Here is a 22,433-nt window from a genome sequence, read left to right as displayed (position 1 = left end):
TACCTAAACAATGGAGTTTTAGTCAAAACGAAAAACAAAACAAGAAATTTGCAGGAAAATGGAACTGGAAATTGTTGTATTAAGCAACGTTGCCCAGATTTAAAAAGTCAAACACTGCATTTCTCTCATGTGGATCTAATATTTTAAGTGTGTGTGTGTGTGTGTGTGTGTGTGTGTGTGTGTGTGTGTGTAAAAACTATAATACTAGAAAGGGGACCATGACAAGGGAAAAGAGGTCTTTTCTTCTTCCCTTAATTTTGAATTAAACGATTACATTTAAAAAATCCGGGTTAGAGATGAAGTTCTACAAGACTTGTTATGAAAAGCAGCCCTCTTGACTTCTCAGCCCATTTCCACCTCCCCAGCCTCTGGTGCAGTTTGCTATCTTTCCTGGTAGTTACACACCTAGGGTCTACACGATGCACTTGTATTTCTTTGGGCCATATGTTCAGTCTTTGGCATTACCTGCCCATACTTTATCATGGAGGAGAAGCATCTGACTCATTTATCTTCCTGACCTCCTATTGGGACACTCTCTCTGCTCCCCTTTTCCTTATGATTTTGTGTTGTTTTGAGATAGTCTCTTTTACTCTGCAGCCCAAACTGGCCTGGAACTCACTAGGGGAGTAGGTTGGCCTCTAATTGGAAGCAGTTTTCTGGGGACTGCAGGCCTGAATCACCATACCTGGCTTGACAAAATGATTTCAGTTTGACAATGGTATTTTCACACATATATGCCGTTATGCTTTGTTCTCAACTGTCTTTTGCTCCTGTCATTCTCCTGTTATTCTACCGTGTCTCCCATTTCCTCCAGAAAGTACCACCTTTTCTTTCTTATCACATCTATATTGCATTGCCACTTTGGACAAAGAAGTTTTAAGTGGGGGAGGTATGGGGTGGTGGTAATAGAATATGTGTGATGTGAAAGCAGAAGATTGACACTGTGGGGAGAAGTAGGAACAGCAGAAGGATAGAAGAATTGAGAGTGAAGGGGGGATATCAATGAAAGGTGTGTATGGAAATGCTACAATGAAACCCCTCTTAATTGTGTATACAGAGAGAGAAAGAGAATACTAAATAAAGTCAGTAGCTTAATACTATCCAAAGACATTGTACAAATCTCACTATCTGAAGAGCAGAACCTCTACTTGAAGCGACTTTCTAAGGTTTACAGCAAAAAGATCGTTAATACTGACCTGGCATAAAATTTTGATGACATATAAGCTCAGAATCATTAAAATAGACTAAGGATACAGAAAAAATATTTAGGAGTTGCAGGGCATGTTTTATTATTGCTGTTAACTATAGTTGTCCTTTGAAAATTTAAATTGTATAACTACTATTTTTTTAAAATTAAGATGCCATATGTCTTTCATTAATGTTTTTTACAGATTAAAAAAGAAAAAAATATACATAAGGTATAATGTATATTGCTATACATGCATATATCATAAAATCATTAAATCAGTGTAACTGATAAGTCTTTCAACCATTTATTTGCAGCAGGAATATTTTTGATTCTATCTTTAAACAGCAATTTTGAAGTATATAAATTGTTGTATTTTCACAACTCAGTCTAATCACCCTGAAGTTACCAGAACTTTTTTATTTCATTTATTTATTTATTTATGTTCAACTCTGTAGACTTTGGTTTCAAAGTCCAATCTCCTGTTTATTGCCTCTTGCTACTCTGGCCTCTGGTATGCATCCACTCACTCTGTGTCTGTTAGAAGTCTAGTCATCAAAATCACATCATACTCTGAGAGGATTCTGCTTTCTGTGTTGAGCTGCTAAGCACTCCCACACAGCAGAATATTTTCTGGTAATTTCCATCTTGCTGAGAACATGGATTAGATAAGAGCTGATATTTTAAAAGCTTTCTGAGGATTCAATAAATAAATATATTCTGAGTTAAGATAACTTGTAAGTACACACTCTATTCATCTTGGTAGGAAGTAAAACCCAAGATTGTTCACTGACACGCACGAATGGCTTCCATGAAAGACTAATGGAGTTACAAAGCAAAACAAAAGAGAGAAGGAACCATTGTGTGTACTGTCTCGTCTTTCCCCCTCCCACCACTCTCTGTCTCTGCCCAGATGGTTGCTATTATTTCCCTATCTTCCTTCCCAAGAGAATGTACATTTCTAAATTTCCATGGCTTCCCAGTAACCCTATATGAGCCTTTGCTTTTTATAAGTGATCTTAGTTTTTTAAAAAATTAAGTAACTACCTAATTATTTTTATTAGTTGACAGTTTCATACAATGAATGTGTTTTGATCACATTAATCCACTCCCCAGCTCCTCCCAGGTCTACTGACTTTTGGATTCACCCAAACTCAACTTTTTTCTTTTTAAACCCATCAAGTCCAATTCGTGATGCCTATATACTCTTGGCTCTGTGGTCATCTGCTGGAGAATCGATCTACTAGAGGACACATTGTTAAAAAAAACAAAAAACAAAACAAAACAAAACAAAAAAAAAACCCTGACTTCCTTGCTCCCAGAAGCCATCAGCTTCCCAGGGAATGTTGGCTTTCTGATCTTGTGATGTCAGTACAAAAGGAAAGTGTATGGATTTTGGATCTGCAGATTGTATTAGCCTCTCTGTCAGTGTCTGTATTATTGCAATTGCTACTTTCACTTCAGATCCATCATGTGGAAAACTGAGATTATAATTTTATTTTGAATTTTTATTTATTTTTTTATTTACTTTATTATTTTACATGTCGTTCCCAGTCCCCTCTCCTTCCCTCCCTCCCTCTTTTCCTCTCTCCCTCCCTCCCTCCCTTTTACCCACTCTGCCCTCTCACATGCACCCTAACCACCCTCCCCTCCCATCCCCCCACCCCAATTGGGGTCATGTAGATCTGACAGGTCAAATGAAGTAGGCACTAGGGCTTCTCTCCTGTCTCTAGGTTAAGGCAGTTATCCCTCCATGGGGGAATGTGTTCACAAGGTCCTTTTGTGCACCAGGGATACATCCTGGCTCCACTGTCTGAGGTCCCTTAGACTGCTCAGTCCTTCTGGCTGAGACCCATATTCAGGGGGGCCTGAGTCAATCCCATGCTGGCTTCCCAGCTTTCAGTCTGGGGGCCCTTCAGCTCCTCCTTGTTTAGGTCAGCTGTCTCTATGTGTTTCTGCAACTTGGTCTGTCCTCTCCGTCTGCATCTGGGTTCTAGTTCAACTCAGTGTTTATGTATGGGTGTTTGCTCCTGCTTCCAACAGGTATTGGATGAGGGCTCCAGGGATAATTTAGTAGTTGATCTCACTATCCAGGAAGGGCATTTATGGTAGCCTTTTCAAGGAAGCTCAAATTGTTAGTTGGCAGCAGTCTTGTAGTTCTCTAGACCTTTCTTTGTGTTCAATTTAATCTTCAAACCAATATTGGCTCCCTCTTTTATGTTCTCTCTCTCTCCTGTCTTCTATGCCTAACCAGACTCAATCTTCCTAGTCACACATGTTTTCCTCTCCTCCCCTCGCTTTCTCCTACTTCTCTCTCCATTCACTGCCCCCCGCCCCACTTCCCCTGTGCTCTGGGGGATTTGTCCCTTCCCAGTTCTGTGAGGGACTTTATATGAATCTCTTAGAATACACCTTGTATCCTAGTTCCTCTGGTGTTGTGAATTATAGGCTGGTGATCCTTTGCTCTAGGTCTCAGATCCATATATGAGTGAGTACATACTATGTTCCTCTTTTTGTGACTGGGTTACCTCATTCAGGATGGTTTCTTCAAGTGCCATCCACTTGCCTGCGAATTTCAAGATACCGTTATTTTTTTCTGCAGAGTAGTTTTCCATTGTGTAGATGTGCCACATCTTCATTATCCATTCTTCAATTGAGGGGTATCTAGGTTGCTTCCAGGTTCTTGCTATTACAAATAGTGCTGCTATGAACATAGTTGAACAGATGTCTTTGTTGCATGGATGTGGATCATTTGGGTATATGCCTAAGAGGGAGATTGCTGGGTCCTGTGGTAAACTAATTCCCATTTTCCTGAGGAACTGCCATACTGATCTCCAAAATGTTTGTACTTCCACTAGCAGTGGAGGAGTGTTCCCCTTTCTCCACATCATCTCCAGCATGAGTCATCAGTGGTGTTTCTAATTTTAGCCATTCTTGCAGGAGTAAGATGGTATCTCAAAGTTGTTTTGGTTTACATTTCCCTGATAGCTAAGGATGTGGAGCACTTTCTTAAGTGCCTTTCAGCCTTTTTGATTTCCTCTATTGAGAATTCTTTCTTCAGTTCTGTACCCCATTTTTAATAGGGTTATTTGGTGTTTTGTTGACTAGTTTCTTGAGTTCTTTGTATATTTTGGGGATCAGCCCTTTGTCACATATAGAATTGATGAAAATCTTTTCCCAGTCTGTGGGCTGCGTTTGGTCTTGTCCACTGTGTCCTTTGCCTTACAGAAGCTCTCAGTTTGAAGAGGTCCCATTTATTAATTGTTCCTCTCAGTGTCTGTGCCCCTGGAGTTATGTTCAGGAAGCGGTCTCCTATACCAATTTGTTCAAGGGTAACTCCTACTTTCTCTTCTAAGAGGTTCAATGTGGCTGGATTGATGTTGAGGTCTTTGATCCATTTGGACTTGAGTTTTGTGCATGGTGACAGACATGGGTCTATCTGCTGTCTTCTACACACCCTCATCCAATTGTGCCAGCACCATTTGTTGAAGATGCTGTCCTCACCCCATTGTATAATTTTAGCTGTTTTGTCAAAAAATCAAGTGTTCATAGGTGTGCGGGTTAATATCAGGATTTTCAATTCGATTCTCTTGGTCTACCTGTCTATTTTTGTGCCAATACCAGGCTGTTTTCAGAACTATAGCTCTGTAGTAGAGCTTAAAATCAGGAATGGTGATGCCTCCTGAAGTTCTTTTATTGTATAGGGTTGTTTTGGCTATCCTGGGTCTTTTGTTTTTCCATATAAAGTTGATTATTATCCTTTCAAGGTCAGTGAAGAATTGTGCTGGGATTTTAATGGGGATTGCATTGAATCTGTAGATTGTTTTTGGCAAGATTGCCATTTTTACTATTTATTTTGAATTTTTGAGTCAGGGTTTCTCTGTATTGCTTTGGAGGCTGTCCTGGAACTCGCTCTGTAGACCAGACTGGTCTCAAACTCACAGAGATAAATACACATGCCTCTGCCTCCAGAGTGCTGGCATTAAAGGCATGTGCTACCACTGCCCAGCCTGAGATTGTAATTTTTAACCCTCTCCCTGCTTTACTGTTTAATCAAGGAGAAAAAGGGCCCAATTTATCTTCCCATAAGTTCTGATTTACAGCCCTACTCATCCATGTCATGACATGTTACAAACTCTGTGTTCTACCATCAGATCATGGATGAAAATTTGGAGAGGGAACTGGGATTGGTATGTAAAATAAGATAGTTTCTAATTTAAATAAAATTTATGAAAATAAAGGAAGATCTATGTTCTGTTTTGTACGGATGGATAGTAATTATACAAAATCCACTAGGTTACTTTCTCACAGATAAATTTTCTAAATCTGTGTATTTCTTTGCGTGTGAATTCTTCATCTATAGACTGACTTTGGTTATTCTTCTTGTCATCTGACTTACAAGTGCATGCACAAAATTCCATTATGACTAGGAGATGAACTTGTAAATATGACTAGTATGAACTTGGCTTTCTGTGGTGACAATGAAAGGCATTAGTTGTTCAAAATGGGAAATTGTACTGTTTGGGGAAGAGGAAATGTCATGAACAATAATGTCTATTATTGGCCTCTTAAGAGCCTCTCTATGATGTAGACCTAGCTGGCACCTAAGATGGCCAATTTGCTGTCAACCTCCTCTTGCCAAGTCATGCAACTTTTTTCTTTTTTCCAGACAGAGTTTTTTTTTTTTTTTTAATTTTTTCTATTATTTTACATATCGATCCCAGTTCCCTCTAGCTCCCTCCCTCCCTCTATCCCTCCCTCCCTATGTTCCTCCCTCCTATGCCCCCTCTTCCATCCCATCCCCTCTACCCCACAGGGAGGGTGGTGCCTTCCAGGAGGGGTCAACAGAATCTGTCAAGTCATTTGGAATAGGGACTAGGCCCTCCGTCCTGCCTCTAGGTTAAGGTAGTATCCCTCCATGGGGAATGTGCTCCCAAAGTCCTTTTGTGCACCTGGTTCCACTCTTGACAGGGTTTCTTTGTGTAGCTTTGGAGCCTGTCCTGGCACTCGATCTGTGGAGCAGGCTGGCCTCAGACTCACAGAGATCCTCTTGCCTCTGCCTCCCGAGTGCTGTGATCATAGGATGCGCCACCACTACCCAGAAGCCACACAATCTTTCTAGTGCTGTGTCAATTCAGGATGTTTCACATGATACCTAAGTAAGTATAGTCACTTGGGGGGGGCGGGGTATATAATCTTCATCACACCAAGAGAACATTGGAAGAGTTGAGAATACTCTAGTATTCTACTTGAATAGTAGTGAAGGTTTATTTGGAAATTTAGTCTGGAAGAGCAAAATCCAGGCTGTTTCCATCAAAATACTTAGTCTCTTTACAGATTATATGGGATGGAGACAGTCCCAAAGAACAGTTATACCATTCTGATAACAGTTGGCTTTACCATTTGTGCAGAGCAAAGAGAATGCCTATCTGGTTTTGCCTCTCTACACATGCAATGGCTCTTTTGGGACCTCTAGGCCCAGTTTCTTTTTCTCTCTGGGTTCTGAGTATGTCAGACATGTAAACCTGGGGCCCAGGAAAATCCACAGAGAAAACCTAGAATCTCAGCTAATTCCTCACCAACACTGCACAGCTGAGACCTCAGGCCCACAGGGACTGAGTGTACATCACTCCTGAGGAGCTCACAGCAGAAGCCCATAAATCCTATTCACTTGTACCTTCTTTTTCTCAGCTTGCCCTAGAAGCATCTTTGGAGTTTCTGAGATTCTGGGAACCCCGTCAGTTGAATGAGCTGGAAAAGCAAGATCTGAGGCACAAATTGGTGGATAGAGACAAGATACCATTTCCTCATCTTAAATCCAGCTTCCACGGCATAGAGGTGAGGAATCCATGTCTCACTCAATTGAGCAGTAGCAGTTTACCAGCCAACATCAGTCACACCCTAGACATGATCTGAGGACTCTTTGTAACAAAGGCTCCCTTATAACTTCTCCTTGGATCTTTTCCACATTGATTTCAACATCGAAGGTCAAAATTAATGAAAAGGGTTGTCAAGACTCATTTTTCTTTTCACAGAACAGAGAAGAGCAGGCTATGTAAGCTGCAATTGCTATGTTGCCCTCTATGTACTCCTTGACACTCTGCACTTAGCTTCCTGCTGTACAAAGGGCTGCTGTGCAGGCACCTTTGAGAATCTGACACAAGGCCTTCTCATTCCTTCCCTGTCTCATTATTTTGTATCAGAATGGTAAGGCAAGGAGGCATGTGAGGGCAGTATTCCATGCTTCTCATTTTATTTAGCAATAGTCTTATACTAGACTAATCCCCACAGGTTCTATTGCCAAACAAAGCCCTCTTTTTTTTATCTTTTTTTAATCAACTGGACAAATGAGTTCAGACCCATTTGACTGCTCACAATTTTTGTTTTAGTCTCCAACTCACATTTTGTGTTTTGCTTTTAATTTAAGGTATAGTGAAAGGCCATCTATCACATTTGTCCACTAAGAGTGCATAGGAGAGGGTCTCTGAAGGATAGATTCAAGGAGTAATGAAAGTGCTGACTGCAACAACAATAATGTTTAATTTGTGCCGAGTAATCATTACATTATAGGCACTGTTGAGCCCTAAATAATTATATTCTTTTTGATTTATGGTTTGTTTAGTTTTCTTTTCCTTTAGTGACTTGAACCTTGGATCTCATAAAAGCTATGAAAGTACTTTACCACTTAGCTATGTCCCAAGTCCTTTTGATTTGTAGCAATATGTATGTATGTATGTATGTATGTATATATGTAGTATATGTATATAACTCACCCCTTACAAAGTATCATGTAGTAGATGCATTTATGATTATCTTTATTTTAGAAATGAGAAAATGAAGACAGAGAGGAGCTGAAGACCTTGTGTAAAGTCACAGCTTTTGTGTGGCAGAAGTAGGATCTGCATTTAAACAACTCAGCTTCAGAGCCTGCTCTGAATTTGGTCATTGTGCTGAAATGAGAACAAACAGGAACAAGAAAAATGTAATTTTGTGCCTTATTTGCATCCTTACTTTCTCCAAAATCAGGTGAGGACCCACAATTGGATCAAATCATGGTTCCACATTAATTGGTTCTCTCCAAATCATAAGAAAAACATACTGAACAGAATGTTCTAGTTTACTTTTTAACCCCTCCACCTGCCTTCTGTGCATCTGGCTGGACATCATATGTGTCTGGTGCTCTACTCTGCTCAGGAGGGCTGCCCTTGTCCTTAAAGCCTCTCAGGTGAGAATTGGTTCTTGAGGCACCTGGAAAGGAGCTCGGAGGGACCAAGGTCACCCACAGAGGATCAGGAAAAGCAGAAGAGATGGTGATGAGGCATGGTCTCTGGAGGCAGCAGAGGGTAGGGTCAAACCTTGATTCCCAGCTGATTTATGAAACATCCCTGTCTCTAGGGCTGATGCTGGTAAGGATGAGCACATGTGAGTCAGAACAGAGACACCTTCTAGAAAGGGAAACAGCCAGCCAGACATTCAGAATCCAAGCAAGTGGTACAGGCAGCTTCCACCAGCCAAAGGGAAACTGTTTTTGGGAGAGGAAGGGAACTAGGAATGGGGGACAGTACTGGTCTGCATCTGAGGGACCTCTTGTGGTCCCAGCTCTGTGTGACTGTAGCCTTTCTATACAGGTTGTATTCACATCCCAGCAAGCAGCCCGAGATGGTGTGACATGACTGCAGTAGTGTCTCTACTACAGAAATGAAGTTGGACTCTGTGCCATAGCCCAGAGCCAGTCTAGTCTGGGCTAGGGAGAATTTTGCTACTTCTTGCCTACCTCTGCATGCCCCTTGCTGAATGGTCTGAGATGCTGAAGTCCCCATGTGGGGTGAGGGCTCGGGGAATTAAGAGAATGGTGGAGGCAGGCAAAATATGTGAAGGCTACAGTGCTGCCTGTGGAGAGTCAGGCACAGGGCAGAAGTAAGCCTAGGACAACTGGTTCTCAATCTGGGGAACACAACCTTATAAATGATCTTTTGGCAAAGGTCGCCTAATACCATCAGAAATCACATATTTACATTATGATTCACAACAGTAGCAAAATTACTGTTGTGAAATAGCAATGAAAATAACTTATGATTGGGGGTCACCACAACATGAGGAACTGAAGTAGGACGATTGAGATCCACTGTTCCAGAGGATGTGAGGAGCGTCCCCAACTTCTATCTCCTCACCCTCATTTGGTGTGTAGAGAAGAATGGAAGGAGAAGTATGTGTTATGGTTATGAAGGGTCTAAAGCAGTTGTCCTTGGAAAGGTGCCAACAGGATGTGCACTGGTAGAGCCCTCACCCTGAGCACAGGACTTTGTTAAGGGGCCTTTGCCTGGTTACAGGTTGTACTTACCCTGTGGTTTGGGGACAGGCATTCCCATCTACCGGAGGAGGAATAGTTTATGTTCTTAGTAGTCTGTTCTGTGTAAGGAAGCCCAAGCAGGGTGTTCTCAGCATCTGTAGAGATTGATGTGACCCCATGGTAAGGGAAGAGGACTATTCCCCATGACTTGGCAAACAAATCACCTTCCAGAAGAAGTTCTGGTTCATAATCAAAGACTCCCATGTGGGAATGTCTAGGGTAGGTTTTAACCTCTGCTCTGTAGGAGGCTGTGTGGATGGGTGAAGGTCCCAGAAGTAGCTCGGCTAAACTTGATGGCTCTGCTGAACTCTTCTCTCGTCACTTGCCCCAAGTTCCTCAGTCTGCAGGTTAGCAGTCTAACAGACAGCTTAGACTACCAGATTGCACTTTCAGGAATCTGAACAACAAAACCGTGGGCTTCAAGTAGAGCACAAAGAATCCTATCCTGTAATTCTTTCCTCCAGAGTTGTTTTGTGTGGTGTGGTGTGGTATGGTGTGGTGATGGTGTAGTGACGGTATGGTGTGGTGTGTTGGTATGAGGGTCTGAGGTACCCTATGGTGATTTAGAATTCATAATCTTCTGCCTCAGCCTCCTTAGTGCTGGGATTACATGTTCTTATTATCATTCCTGGCTCAGGTTTATCCAGCATTCTCAAGGCAGAGGCAGGTGGATCTGGGTTAGTTCCAGGCTAGCCAGGGCTATGTAAAGAGACCTGTACCCCTCTCACACACAGAACCCTCCCTCCAGCACCACCATTTTTAATTTGACCACCCACTCCACTGTTATGGAGACGCCTAGTCCCAGTCCCTTCCACTGTTGCCCCAGACCTGGTGATCTTTATTCTTAGTGGGCACCAGATTTCCCAAAACTGATTCCATAGATTCCACAGTGTCCTCCCATGGACAAAGGAGAGAGGAGACAGGAATCACAAAGTTGGATTTGAGGAATCTCAGATGTCAATACTGATCAAAGAGAGAATTACATTTCACAAAACCAGGTACTTATCGCCATTATGGAACAGTACTAGAGGGGAGATGTCATGGACATCCAGAAAACAACCTAGGATGTGACATTTGGGAGAGTAGACATGAATACTTTGGGAAAACAATCATAGGTCAGGAGCTTCACTTTAGCATTAGTTAGTGAACGGATTGGATGAGACACACCCTGTCAACTTCATCCTGACCATTCTGATATGCATTTTCCTGGGTGGAAGGAAGACATAGTCTGCTAACTAATAAGAATGCCTTCCCCACAGTCCTGGGCCGATGCAGGAACATTCCATTCAGAAACAAAAGAACACTCAAAAGGGCACACTATTTAAGCAGGTGAGATTTGACTCAAGCCTTAATAATTCTTGTTTACCAACTGTGGGACTGGGTGTCTGTTAACTGTTTAGATGCCAAATTCTATGACCCATTGTATGGAAATGCTAACAAACCTACAATCCTGTTGGTAAATTCACTGTTCAGCATAGCAGTCCATGACATACTACAGCAGCTTATCCCTTCCCTTTCCTCCCCTCCCCTCCCCTTCTCTCCTATTTTCTTCCCCTTCCCCTTTCCCTTCCCCTTTCCCTAACTGTAACATCATCAAAATCTATAGTCACCACTCACAGGCCTTTATGCCCTGCAGGGACAGAGCCAGGTAGAAGCAGAAGATGGAGCTGGACCCTGCACTGCTCAACCTCAATCAGACACTTTCTGGGCCTGGGCCCTTCGTCCTGCTGGGTGTACCAGGACTGGAGGGCCTGCATGCCTGGCTTTCTGTGCCTGTGTGCCTGCTGTATCTGGCATCTTTGGTAGGGAATACACTTCTCCTGGGGCTGGTGGCAGTTGACAAAACCCTCCAGGCTCCCATGTACCAGCTTCTGGGGCTTCTAGCAGCTGCTGACTTAATTTTAGCCACATCCACAGTGCCTAAAGCTCTAGCAGTGCTCTGGGGCTTATCAGATGAAATCTCCTTTGGGGGCTGTTTAGCTCAGCTCTTTGTTGCTCATGTGACCTTCATTGCTGAGTCCTCAGTGCTGCTGGCCATGGCAGTGGACCGCTATGTGGCTATCTGCCAGCCCCTACGTTATGGGGCTTTGCTGAGCCAGCGTGTGGTGGGTATAGTGGCTGTAGCAGCTGTGACTCGTGGTGCCTGTGTCATGGCACCCCCTGTTGTCCTTCTGCAGAGACTGCCTTACTGTGGGCATCGGGCCTTGCCTCACACATACTGCGAGCATATGGGTGTGGCTCGTCTAGCATGTGGTGACACACGTCCCAACATCTGGTATGGACTGGCTACCACACTGCTCTCTCCAGGCCTGGACCTAGGGCTCATAGGTGCTTCCTATGTTCTCATACTCCGTGCTGTCTATCGCTTGCCATCCCCCGGTGCCCGCCACAAGACCTTGGGTACATGTGGGGCCCATGCTGGTGTCATTGTTCTCTTCTACACACCTGCTCTCTTTTCCTTCCTGGCTCACCGTTTCGGCCACCACACAGTTCCTGGGCACATCCATATTTTATTGGCTAATCTCTATGTGGTAGTTCCCCCAGCACTTAATCCTGTGGTCTATGGAGTTCGCACAAAGCAGATCACTCAGAGGCTTAGGCATTTGCTTCAAAGAGTGAGAAAGGTAGGTTCCGACAGTCAAGCCATACCACACACTTTATCTGTGTGAACCCAAGTGTTGATATCATCTGCCATCGAGTCACAGTGCTATAACCACACTACCCATTCAAAACATGTGGAAAGGCAGAGTATACCAAACTGGCCTCTCCCTACCCAGCTCCACCTGTACAGTCTATTTCTTATAGCTGTTTTGACTTCCAGTGACAAGTTACAAAAATATAGATGTTTGGGCCCTCTGGTGACAAACAAGTAGGCCAAGGACATATTCACAAGACTATAATCTTTCTCCACCAGTCCTCACAGAGTTAGATTGGTCTAATGTGGTTCTGTGTGGGACCTTTGTAAGGTATCTGGTACTAAGCAAGAATTCCACGTCTGCTGAAGGGATGAAGACAGGAGGAGCTAGATAAATAATATAGTGTGGATAGAGGAGCAGAGCTTTGGAAACTTGTTTTCTGATCTGGGTGGTTAATACCTTGAGCTCTGGAGAGCTGGGGAGGCAACAGTACTGGGGTTGCCTCCCTAGGATGTTTCCTATTTCAGATCAGATTCTGAGGGAGTTCCTGCTTTTTTAACCCTGTGTCATTTGCTAGATATAGTTGCTCAGATATGGGAAAATGTCGACAGCTCATGCTGTCATTCTTCTTGCCCTGGCCATTCACCTACTCAGCCTTCCTTCCATCTGTTCTTCCATAAAATGTAGATCTAGTGACACCAACTTGGACCCTGATTCCAGATGTTTTCATATCATATGCACATTTGGTTTTAGAATGAACTCCCAAGAGAACCAGAGGTTGTCTTCCCACCCTTTGATTCCTGCATGGAAAGGTCAGGGTATAGGACAAGATGGAGAATTAACCTCTGGTTTTGAGTAGAGAGCCAGGCAGTAAGAATCCATGAACCAAGATAAAATAGGACCTGACTGAGAATATTTTCCCATATTATAATGTAATTCCCTAGAATTACATGTACCCCTGCTCTTGAAGACTTTCTAGAATAGGAAATGGAGACTGCACGTGCCTTTTTCAAACCAGGTATCCAGCACAGTTAGACTCTCAAAGGATGGGTGGGTAGTCAGAGGGTATGGTGTTGGTGCTAAGTGGCCACAGTCTCTGGATTTAGGGGTACTGTGAGAAGTAGAGAAGCAACAGTAGACGTAGCTAGTAGTTATAGATAGCAACCTTCTCAATACAGAATGATAAGCCCTTCATGGAAACCTTCCTGGGAAATGTAGCATCTCCCACGCATATGATTAAATGGAGGACACCACATTGCATGAGAAGTACTCAAGTAAGATGACTGAGGAGATAGGGAGAGAGAGATTTAGGGTAGCCAAAAGTGAGAGCCCTGAGCTGTGATTTCTTGTCTAGGGCTTAGGAACCAAACTCTTCCTTCTCTGTAGGGCTATCTTGAGGCTTGATAGCCTGTTGCTGGTGGTATGGAGGCTTCTTAGAGCTCAGAGGGCAGAGGCTGTGAATATTTGGAGTAGGTAGATTAGGAGAGCATTTGGAGGTGAAGTAGAGTGGAAATGTTTAGAATACCCAGGATAGTGGAGGAGGCAACTTGCAAAGGATAAGGGAAGGTTTGTAACAGGGCAAAATAGTACAGTGTTGTTTAAGCAATCCCCCCAGGGGCACACTTTGGTCCCCATCCAAAGGACATGAGTAAGTGGTTAAGTAAATGGCTTCTGCCCTTAGATTCAACAGGTTAGGTTGCATTTCCTTCTATAGCCTTCATCCCCCAAATTGAGGAAAAAACCATAATCCTCTTTGAAAGGGACCCATCCCCAGGGCCCCTCAGGCTATCTCAGGTTTGCTTTAATCTATTTGTATAGGAGGGCCTGGCAGGGCAGGGGCAGATCTCTGTTTGAGATGGATGAGGAAAACTCTGTTTTCATAGAGGAAGCCCACTTCTATCCATGTTTGAAATTGTCAGTTTTTATGGCCTCCTCTCCCACCCTTCTAGCTGATCCACATATCTTAGTTCTTTTGATGTTGAAATCTTTGTCCCCTCCTACTGAGACTGTTGATTTGTAATGGAGATAAAAGCTCAGGAGAACCTAGGGACTTAGCCTATACCTATAGTCTACCAAGATGCAGTCTGATCCAACTCTTCTGGCCTCCTTTCTACTGCTGCTGCCCCTGGTGCTTCCAGGACAGCCTCAGGTACAGGAAAAGGGTGAAGATATCATGGAGGGGAGATAGTTCTGTTTTAGACTGGCCTCATTTCTATTCTCATTTTGTCAAGAATTCCTAGGTCGTTGGCACGAATGAAGATGGAGAAAACTGGAAGAGGAGATGAAGGATGGGACACCAATTTGCTTATTGTCCCTTGGGTAGTATGAGAATAGGATGAAAGAGAGGGTGAGGAGGAGAGAGGGAAAAGGAGAGAGAGGAAAGGAGACAAAGAGAGAGGGAAAGAGAAACACTCTGGGCTATACATTCTGCTGTTTCTACCAACACAGTGGATACTCTTCCTTTGATAAACATCTGCTCATAAGGGTGGTCAACCCAGGGCATTTTAGATTAAGTGGCTTTATTTTAGTTTCTGACTGAATGTAAACCCTACTTTGAGTAAGTTTTAGGCTGAAGATATAGCCAGAGTAAGCTGTGGGTATCAGAGTGCAAAAATATATAGGGGAGGATAAAATTTCTCAGAGAAGTACAGGGACCATATGTAAACTCCAGCTGGTACCATGGGTATAGTCTAAAAATTAGTAAGGAGTTTTCAATCTAGTGCTACCTTAATGAGCTTCAAAACGAAATGGAGGAAGAAGTAATGAATTACAATAATACATCTAAGTGACTCTAAGCAGGCAGGCACTATCTTAAGTGCTTTATCTATCTTCTCTCTCTCTCTCTCTCTCTCTCTCTCTCTCTCTCTCTTTCTCTCTCTCTCTCTCCCCCTACCTACCTATCTTAAAGTTAAAAAAAATAGAGAAAATGCCACAATTTCTATCACTATCCAGGTAAAGGTATTGGGAAACAGAGGGATTACATATGCAATGTTGATTACCAAAAAAAAAAAATAAAAAAAAAAAAAATGTAGCTCTGGAATCAGTGGATTTGAATTGGATGTGAGCAAACCATGTTATGCAAGGGTAAGAAGAATTCAACTTATGTGTCTCTTAGCCTTAGAGCTGCCCCACACTTGCTCTGGTTCATGGAGGCAAGGGAGCTCCCACCTACCCTCACCTTCTTGGCTTATGCTGACCCACCCCATCATAGTTTAGAGCTGTGTAGCTGCCTTTGATGTAAGAGCCCACAATCTGAAATAAATGTCAAACTTTGGAGAAGCTCTCAGCCTTGTCAATTATTAATTATGTAAGCTTCTTTTAATCTCAGACCCTTGTGATTTTTCATTTGCAATTATGGATCATTACTCACCTCGTGCTGTGTTTTTATGAGTGTTAGATCTGGCTCCAGATGTGGATTCCCGCTGCTGCTTCCTTGATGATTAGAAAGTCTCTCTACTGTTCTCTTCAGGAGAGGCTGAGGTTGTAGAGATCTGCCAGATCTCAAGACTGAGGTCTTTGTTGAGAACTGAAGTTCCTTAAGCCTTCGTCTGTGCTTTTCTGGAGGCCAGAAAGCCTTCCCTTCTCCCACAGATGAAAGACATCTTGGCAGTCTGCTGTGTGGAGTGTAGCTATATGCATTCAGTACATGATACAGGGTGAGAGTGATCAAATAATGGAAACTAGAAGGGACTGAAACTTCATTCTGGCAAATTAAAAATAGCTCAAACTCCCAATAGAGCCCTTAGACAGCCAGTAAATCCACATGCAACGTGTTCTACATCACCCCAGAACAGGGCTGTCTCTCTTTCTGCCTCACTTTCGCAAACAGCATATGGAGATCCAGTGTGCTTCATTGCCTTCAGTGTGCCTATAACCCTGCTTTTGCAGTTGGTGAGAAGTGCATTAAACTCCATGGATGGAAGTGGCACTTTCCAGTGTGTGGTCCACCTGCCCAACAACTCTATCTTCCTGCAGCAGCTGGAACAGCTACAGACTACACTGCAGGATCTCATTGGCAAGTATGAACAACAGCTGTCTAGGGTGAGTGAGTGCTGGGATAGTAGGTTTGTAAGCACATCCTTTACTGGCTTTGGCTTAGGAAGGAGTTCATGTCAATTATTCTATCTTGAGATCACTCCTTAGGATCAAAGGGAAATTTGGTACTATTCTTATGGTCTCCGATGGCAGTAACAGCAAAGCATGGCTTATAGATATTTACAGGAACTTCTTACATTAATGGATAAAATTGTGGTTGTAAATCCATTGAAAAACAAGACGTGGGAAAAACAGACACATACACAGTCTAATCAAAGGGTTAAAAGCAGGATGACCAAGTGGAGGAGCAGAGAACAGATTTGTGTTAATGAACTGAAATAGAAGTGCCATGTGGAAGGGTTGATCTGGAAGCTTGGCACTGAGCCCATAATTGGAGTAAGTGAGCAGAAATATTATATCTTCTGTCTAGTGTGGCTAATGGTTTAGTGAACCTTACTTGCTGAGCTCCCAGGGAAACTTAATCATATATGGCTAGACTGGAAGCTGGTATTGTTTATACTTCTACTCATCTAATTAATCTTAAGGGATGGCTCTAAAGGGTTCAACAAATAGTATAGGTGGATTTTTTTTTCTTTTGTCTTCAGAAAACAAGGACCTGAATGTCCTCTGGTAAGAAATGGCGTATAATATCACTGTTAAATGAAGTGATAGACATAAGTTGGATGTGAATGGATAGAAGAATCAGGCTCCTTGACATTTAGAGGAACTATATGCCTATCCTCTTGTGCCCAGGTCAAGGAGTATGCACATACCACTGAGGATCAAGACAGCCAGACTCTAGAACTGAGTCACATGTTGGAGTCCAGGAATCCCGGTGTTACTGTGTCCCAGTTTGACAACCCAGCCTTCAACCTGCTACACCTGGAGCTGGAAGGAGCACAGGAGTTGGTATCTCAGCTTCAAGCCAAGGCAGGTGTCAGTGGGGCCATGGAGCTCATCCGCCAACTCCGGAACCAGGTGTGTTGACATATTAAAAAGCTCTCCCTTACTCTCACAGCCTCTTCTCTCACCTGGTTAGGTATTGTATTTGATCCTTTCCCAAGCCTCTTTCTTCCAGAGAAGACTCCTAACTTAAAAATAACAGTATCAATTGAGCTTGAGGACACCCTGTGATCCACATTCCTGGGATCTCATTCTCCCAGGTTACTAATGCCAGTTTGGCCCTGAAGCTTCTGGCTGACTCTGACTACCGAAGCTTCCAAGAGGAGGTGGACATCCTTGAGAGCCGACTAAGTGAGTGCGAGAGGGAGAAAGAACAGGAACAGTCTTCCACATACCCTGGTCCACCCCTGGCTCCTGGTGAGTGCACAGACTGAATTTCCCACGATTTTCTTCATTGACTGGGCCAAATGCATGACTGTTGTAGTAGACCAAGGGACTAATGGGAGCCCAGTAAAGATCTTGATAAGGAATAAGTCTTCAGTTTCCTGAATTTACTAAGATTGGTATCTTCTCATGGACATACCCATATGTGAATGGGACATACCCATTCATACTTCTCATAGCTAGGTGCATGCATTCATGCAAAATCAGTCTATTTATATGATTATCTATATACTTGCATGAGCATGCTCTCATGCACATATACTAATTGCACTCTATCCTATGCTTTCTGTGAGTTATATACTTTGTGTCTTGCTGACATCTTGCCCACTGTCCTCTGTAGGTTCCTGCACTCATGGAGGTCTACAGAAAGTGAGCAGACCCCTTGTGCTGAAGCTCAATTGGAGGGGTTTACAATACAAGGCAGGTGCCTGGGGCCGAGACTCAGCACCCAATCCATCTTCTTCCCTTTACTGGGTGTCTCCTCTGCGTGCTGATGGCAGGTGAGTCGTATGTGACAAAATTTCTGTGCCTGGGTCCATTCTATCTGTACTTTAACCTGCCCCCAATAGTGCTAGTAGCCCTAGCACTGATTGTTATTTTTGTTTTTATATTTGCTGCTGGGTCAGCCAGTGTAGTCTAGATCTGGCAAATCACCACATACTACTCTGAACATTTTAGTTTTATCATGAACCAAAGTCTTATCCCAACTCAAAGACAAACTCTTCTCTACCTTAGCTTTAGAGTCCCAATTTTCTATTAATGGTCCTGGTCATCCTTGAGACCTATAGTAAAGCTGTACTGAAGACAATTTTTAATATTGCCATTATGCAAAATGAGTTCAGATGGATAAACTGCTCTTTTTTTTAAAAAAAATATTTCACATCTAGATTGCAGCATCCTCTTCCTTCTTTCCTCCCATTCGCTCTTTCCCCTCCACCCACTTTCAATACATCCCCCCTCCATATTTGCTCATAAAGGGGCGGTCCTCCCATGGGCATCAGCAAAGCATGGCATTCAAGCTGCTGTAAGACCAAGCACCTTCCACTGTGTTCAGGTTGGGAAAGACAGTCCCACATGAGAAATAGGTTCCCAGGAGTCAGTCAAAGCACCAGGGACAGCCCTGTTTCCACTGCCAGGAGTCCTACAAATAGAGTAAGCTACATAACTGTCCCATGTAGAGGGCCTAGGTTGCTCTCATGTAGGCTCCCTGGTTGTTGGTTCAGACTTTGAGTCCTCGTGATCCAGGTAGCTGTTTTGGGGGGTTTCCCTTTGATACCCCTGACCCCCTTGGTTTCTTCTCCACATCAGGACTCTGTGATCTTAGCCTAATATTTGGCAATGGTTCTCTGAATTTGCCTTCATCAGTCAATGGATGAAGGTGAATGAACCACTCTTAACCACCTATAACATGAGGATAATTAGATATATGTTATCATGGGATAACATGGAAAAGTATGAGTTATAGTAGGTCATGACAAGTACTTGTTAGTTAAATGAGTGGCTATATGAATCCATGAACAGGTATGCGAGCCCTTCAACAGACCAGACTGGCTAGGAAGGTGGATGCAACACTCTGGTTAAAGTCAGTGCATGTGGAAGTGTGGTGTGGCCCTAACCGAGCAGCAGATCATGGGAGAGAGGAATATATGTGGGTGCAACCAGCCATTAAAGAACTCTATTTGAAACTTATCTGAAAGGCAAATATTAGTCATAGTAATACTCCCCAACTCCTATTGTGTAGCCTATAAGACACTCTAGAAACCCTTTACTTTGGTTACTCTCAAGATAGTAATTGGTAGTTTAGAACTTACTGCAATGATTCTATCTAAACCTCCTTGAACCAAACTCTAGAACCATAGTTTAGTACATGGTACTTGCATCTCACTGGCACATGGAATGTAGTGTAGCCTTGCTACAAAGGTATCCATAAAGAAAGCATCAGATACTACTTGTTGATTGCTTTCTATGATAAACACTGTACTAAATTTATTATTATCACTATCTATGCCAGTTTTCACAATAATGAAGTATATTGTTTTGTTATTCCTGTCAGGTTTCACTTATAATCTCCATGACTTCGAGGAAACAAACAAACAAATAAAAACCAAACCAAACCAAACCAACCAACCAAACAAACAAACAAAACAACTTTCTGAGACCTAGCTCTATAATCTGTGAGGGTAAAGTTAACCTTATATAATCTCTCCAGTATAATTTAATGAGAATATGCATTTATATGGCTAGCAGACACCGTAGCTGTTGCTTTATGGTTATTTATTTTTGGCATAGCATATAGTAAGTAAAAAATAGAATATAAATACCATTTGACAGCAAAGTCCCTGCTCTTAATTGGCATATGATGCTGCCCAGTTTTATTTTGTTTTTATGTGTGAGAATTTAATATACATGAACAATGTATTTGCATCATGTACATCCCTCACCCTCTCCCTGACCCAACTCCAATTCTTCCTGTGAGCCTCCTTTATGTCTCTTTAAATTTTATGTCTTTTCTTCTTCTGTAATTACAACACATACTCTCTCTCTCTCTCTCTCTCTCTCTCTCTCTCTCTCTCTCTCTCTCTCTCTCTCTCACACACACACACACACACACACACATACAGTCTCCTGAATTCAGTTAGTGTTTCCCACATGTACATGTGTGTAGGACTGACCACTTGGGCAAAGGCAATCTGTTAGGGGGTTTGCCCCTGAAGAAAACAGACTCTTCTTCCCTCCACAACTATGAAGTGCTTGTAGCTGCCCACCTAGGGCTAAGACTTCATAAACCTTTCTCACACCTATGCTGCAATGTTTATTGGTCCAGTGAAGGTCTTATGTAGGTGAGCATGTCATTGTGAGTTCATGGGCGAAACATTCCTGTCATGTCCAGAAGATGCGGTAGTACTCCTGGTCCTTTGGCTGTTACACTTAATCTTTCCATTCCTGCTTCTGCTATGTTCCCTGAGCTTGATTGTGGGAGTTGTATTATAGATGTCCCATTTGGGTATGAGAGATAATCATCTTCATAGTTCTTTACTGCTTTGGTTACTGCTGTCACTTAATGGTTCTAATATGTGTGTGTGTGTGGGGGGGTGCTTGGCCTAGGTACTTTGACTACTACAGGTTGCACAAATCCTATGATGACCTGGTGCTGCTGAAGCACTATGAGCAGTGGAAGATGGGCTATGGTGATGGCAGTGGTAATACTGTGTACAAGAACTTCATGTACTTTAACTATTATGGCACAAGAGACATAGCCAAGGTGGACCTTTCCTCCAACACCCTAGTGCTGCGACGTTCATTGCCTGGTGCCACCTACAACAACCGCTTCTCGTATGCTGCTGTGCCTTGGACTACCTTAGATTTTGCTGGTGATGAGAAGGGGCTGTGGGTGCTCTATGCCACAGAGGAGAGCAAGGGTAACTTGGTAATAAGTCGTCTCAATGACAGCACCCTAGAAGTTGAGCAAACCTGGTATACCAGCCAGTATAAGCCTGCTCTTTCAGGGGCCTTCATGGCCTGTGGAGTGCTCTACGCTTTGCGCTCACTAAGCACTCGTCAAGAGGAGATCTTTTATGCTTATGACACTACCACTAGTCAGGAACACCACCTCAGCATCCGGTTGGACAAGATGTTGGAAACACTACATGGCATCAATTACTGTCCTTGGGATCACAAGCTCTATGTTTATAATGATGGATTCTTAATAAATTATGATCTCACCTTCCTGACACTACAAGAAAAGCTGCCAAGCTCTCCTATTAAAAAACCTTCTGGGGCTTCAGCTCTATCCAAACCCATCAAGCCCACAAGCCCTCCAGGCCAGGAGACTCCATGATTGATCAGGGTACTCATAAAATTATGTTGTCTTCCTCACCTTCAGAACAACTCCCTAAATAGTCACCTACCCAAATGATTGAGGAACAGTGATTATATTTAGTTCTATATGTAATTAATATTTCAATCAACACATTAAGGTGCTAATAATGGCCTATAAGGATTTGATTAAGAACAAAATGCAATATTAGCTAGAGATGGTTTGGAAGGGTGGCTCAGTGATAAATTATGTCTAGGCATACACTAGGCTCTACATTTAATGCTTAGCACAGTGGGTGGGGAGAAAACTCATCATTCATCCTTAGCATAAAAAATAACAAAAAAAATTAGCTGGAGATGTTGCTCTTTTTCTGATCAAGCTTTAAAACTTTCCAGGATAGTTCCTAGAATTCTAGGATCATGTGACCTTTTACTCTCAGGGTCAAGTTGAGTACATGTGATTCTAGTGTAGAAGATCTGTGGAAGCCGTGTTGAGAGTGGGGTATAGAAGTTCCCTTCATATCTCCATACCCCTGAAGGGTTCTGCAGAGAAGGGAGACAGGATCTTGGTCTGAAGATAAGTTCTTCACTGCCCTTAACCAATCTCAATTTTGAGTAGAACTGAAAGAGGCACTTAGACCTGACCCTGCTCTAGAGAGTTAGCAACTGAATTAGTCAGGATAAGTGGCATGGAATAAGAATTTGGACTGTGGATTGAGACATTCTCAATAAAGACTTGGTGTGATTTCAGGAAGTTTCCTAGCATGTGTTTGTCCTTTCTTTCCTCTCTTCAATGAAATGAGAACATGTGGGTTCAAACTGTGTGTTTCTTATCTGTCCACACAGTGTTCCTCTCTCTCTAGGCAGATTCCCAAGCTGTCCTAGTCATAGAGGATGTATGCACTCTCTTTGTGTGAATATTCACAAACATAAATCCTAGAACATGTATACTTTGGATATGTAATAATTCTATATTGAAGTATTTATATAAATATCATAACATGTCCACTAACAGTTCATAAGCTTCCTAAGAAAAATAATCCAAGAATCTGGGGGCCTGAGA

General features: G+C 42.8%; 2 protein-coding genes across 2 annotated transcripts; both read left to right on the top strand.

Annotated features, from left to right (window-relative positions):
- Window positions 1-11,197: 11,197 nt before the first annotated feature.
- Window positions 11,198-12,205, top strand: LOC127227603 (olfactory receptor 52D1-like). Its single transcript, XM_051191982.1, has one exon. It carries the CDS (start codon window positions 11,198-11,200, stop codon window positions 12,203-12,205), a length of 1,008 nt encoding a protein of 335 aa, XP_051047939.1.
- A 2,044-nt stretch (window positions 12,206-14,249) lies between these two features.
- On the top strand, window positions 14,250-21,396 carry LOC127227602 (olfactomedin-4). The gene is made up of 6 exons (XM_051191981.1): window positions 14,250-14,321; window positions 16,061-16,213; window positions 16,961-17,185; window positions 17,371-17,527; window positions 17,895-18,054; window positions 20,660-21,396. The coding sequence occupies exons 1-6, from the start codon at window positions 14,250-14,252 to the stop codon at window positions 21,390-21,392; spliced, it is 1,500 nt and encodes a 499-aa protein (XP_051047938.1). The 3' UTR covers window positions 21,393-21,396.
- Window positions 21,397-22,433: the final 1,037 nt, after the last annotated feature.

The sequence above is a fragment of the Phodopus roborovskii genome, unplaced genomic scaffold (assembly GCF_943737965.1).
Source record: "Phodopus roborovskii unplaced genomic scaffold, PHOROB, whole genome shotgun sequence".
Taxonomy (NCBI): Eukaryota; Metazoa; Chordata; class Mammalia; order Rodentia; family Cricetidae; genus Phodopus; species Phodopus roborovskii.
This window is presented reverse-complemented; position numbering and strand designations above follow the sequence as displayed.

What these genes read in the sequence shown, in the direction of transcription:
- LOC127227603 (XM_051191982.1), top strand. Translation starts at nt 11,198, where the DNA reads ATGGAGCTGGACCCTGCACTGCTCAACCTCAATCAGACACTTTCTGGG.
- LOC127227602 (XM_051191981.1), top strand. Translation starts at nt 14,250, where the DNA reads ATGCAGTCTGATCCAACTCTTCTGGCCTCCTTTCTACTGCTGCTGCCC. An exon ending in TCCGCCAACTCCGGAACCAG is followed by an intron (nt 17,186 to 17,370) that starts GTGTGTTGACAT and finishes TCATTCTCCCAG; the next exon opens with GTTACTAATGCCAGTTTGGC. An exon ending in TGGTCCACCCCTGGCTCCTG is followed by an intron (nt 17,528 to 17,894) that starts GTGAGTGCACAG and finishes TGTCCTCTGTAG; the next exon opens with GTTCCTGCACTCATGGAGGT.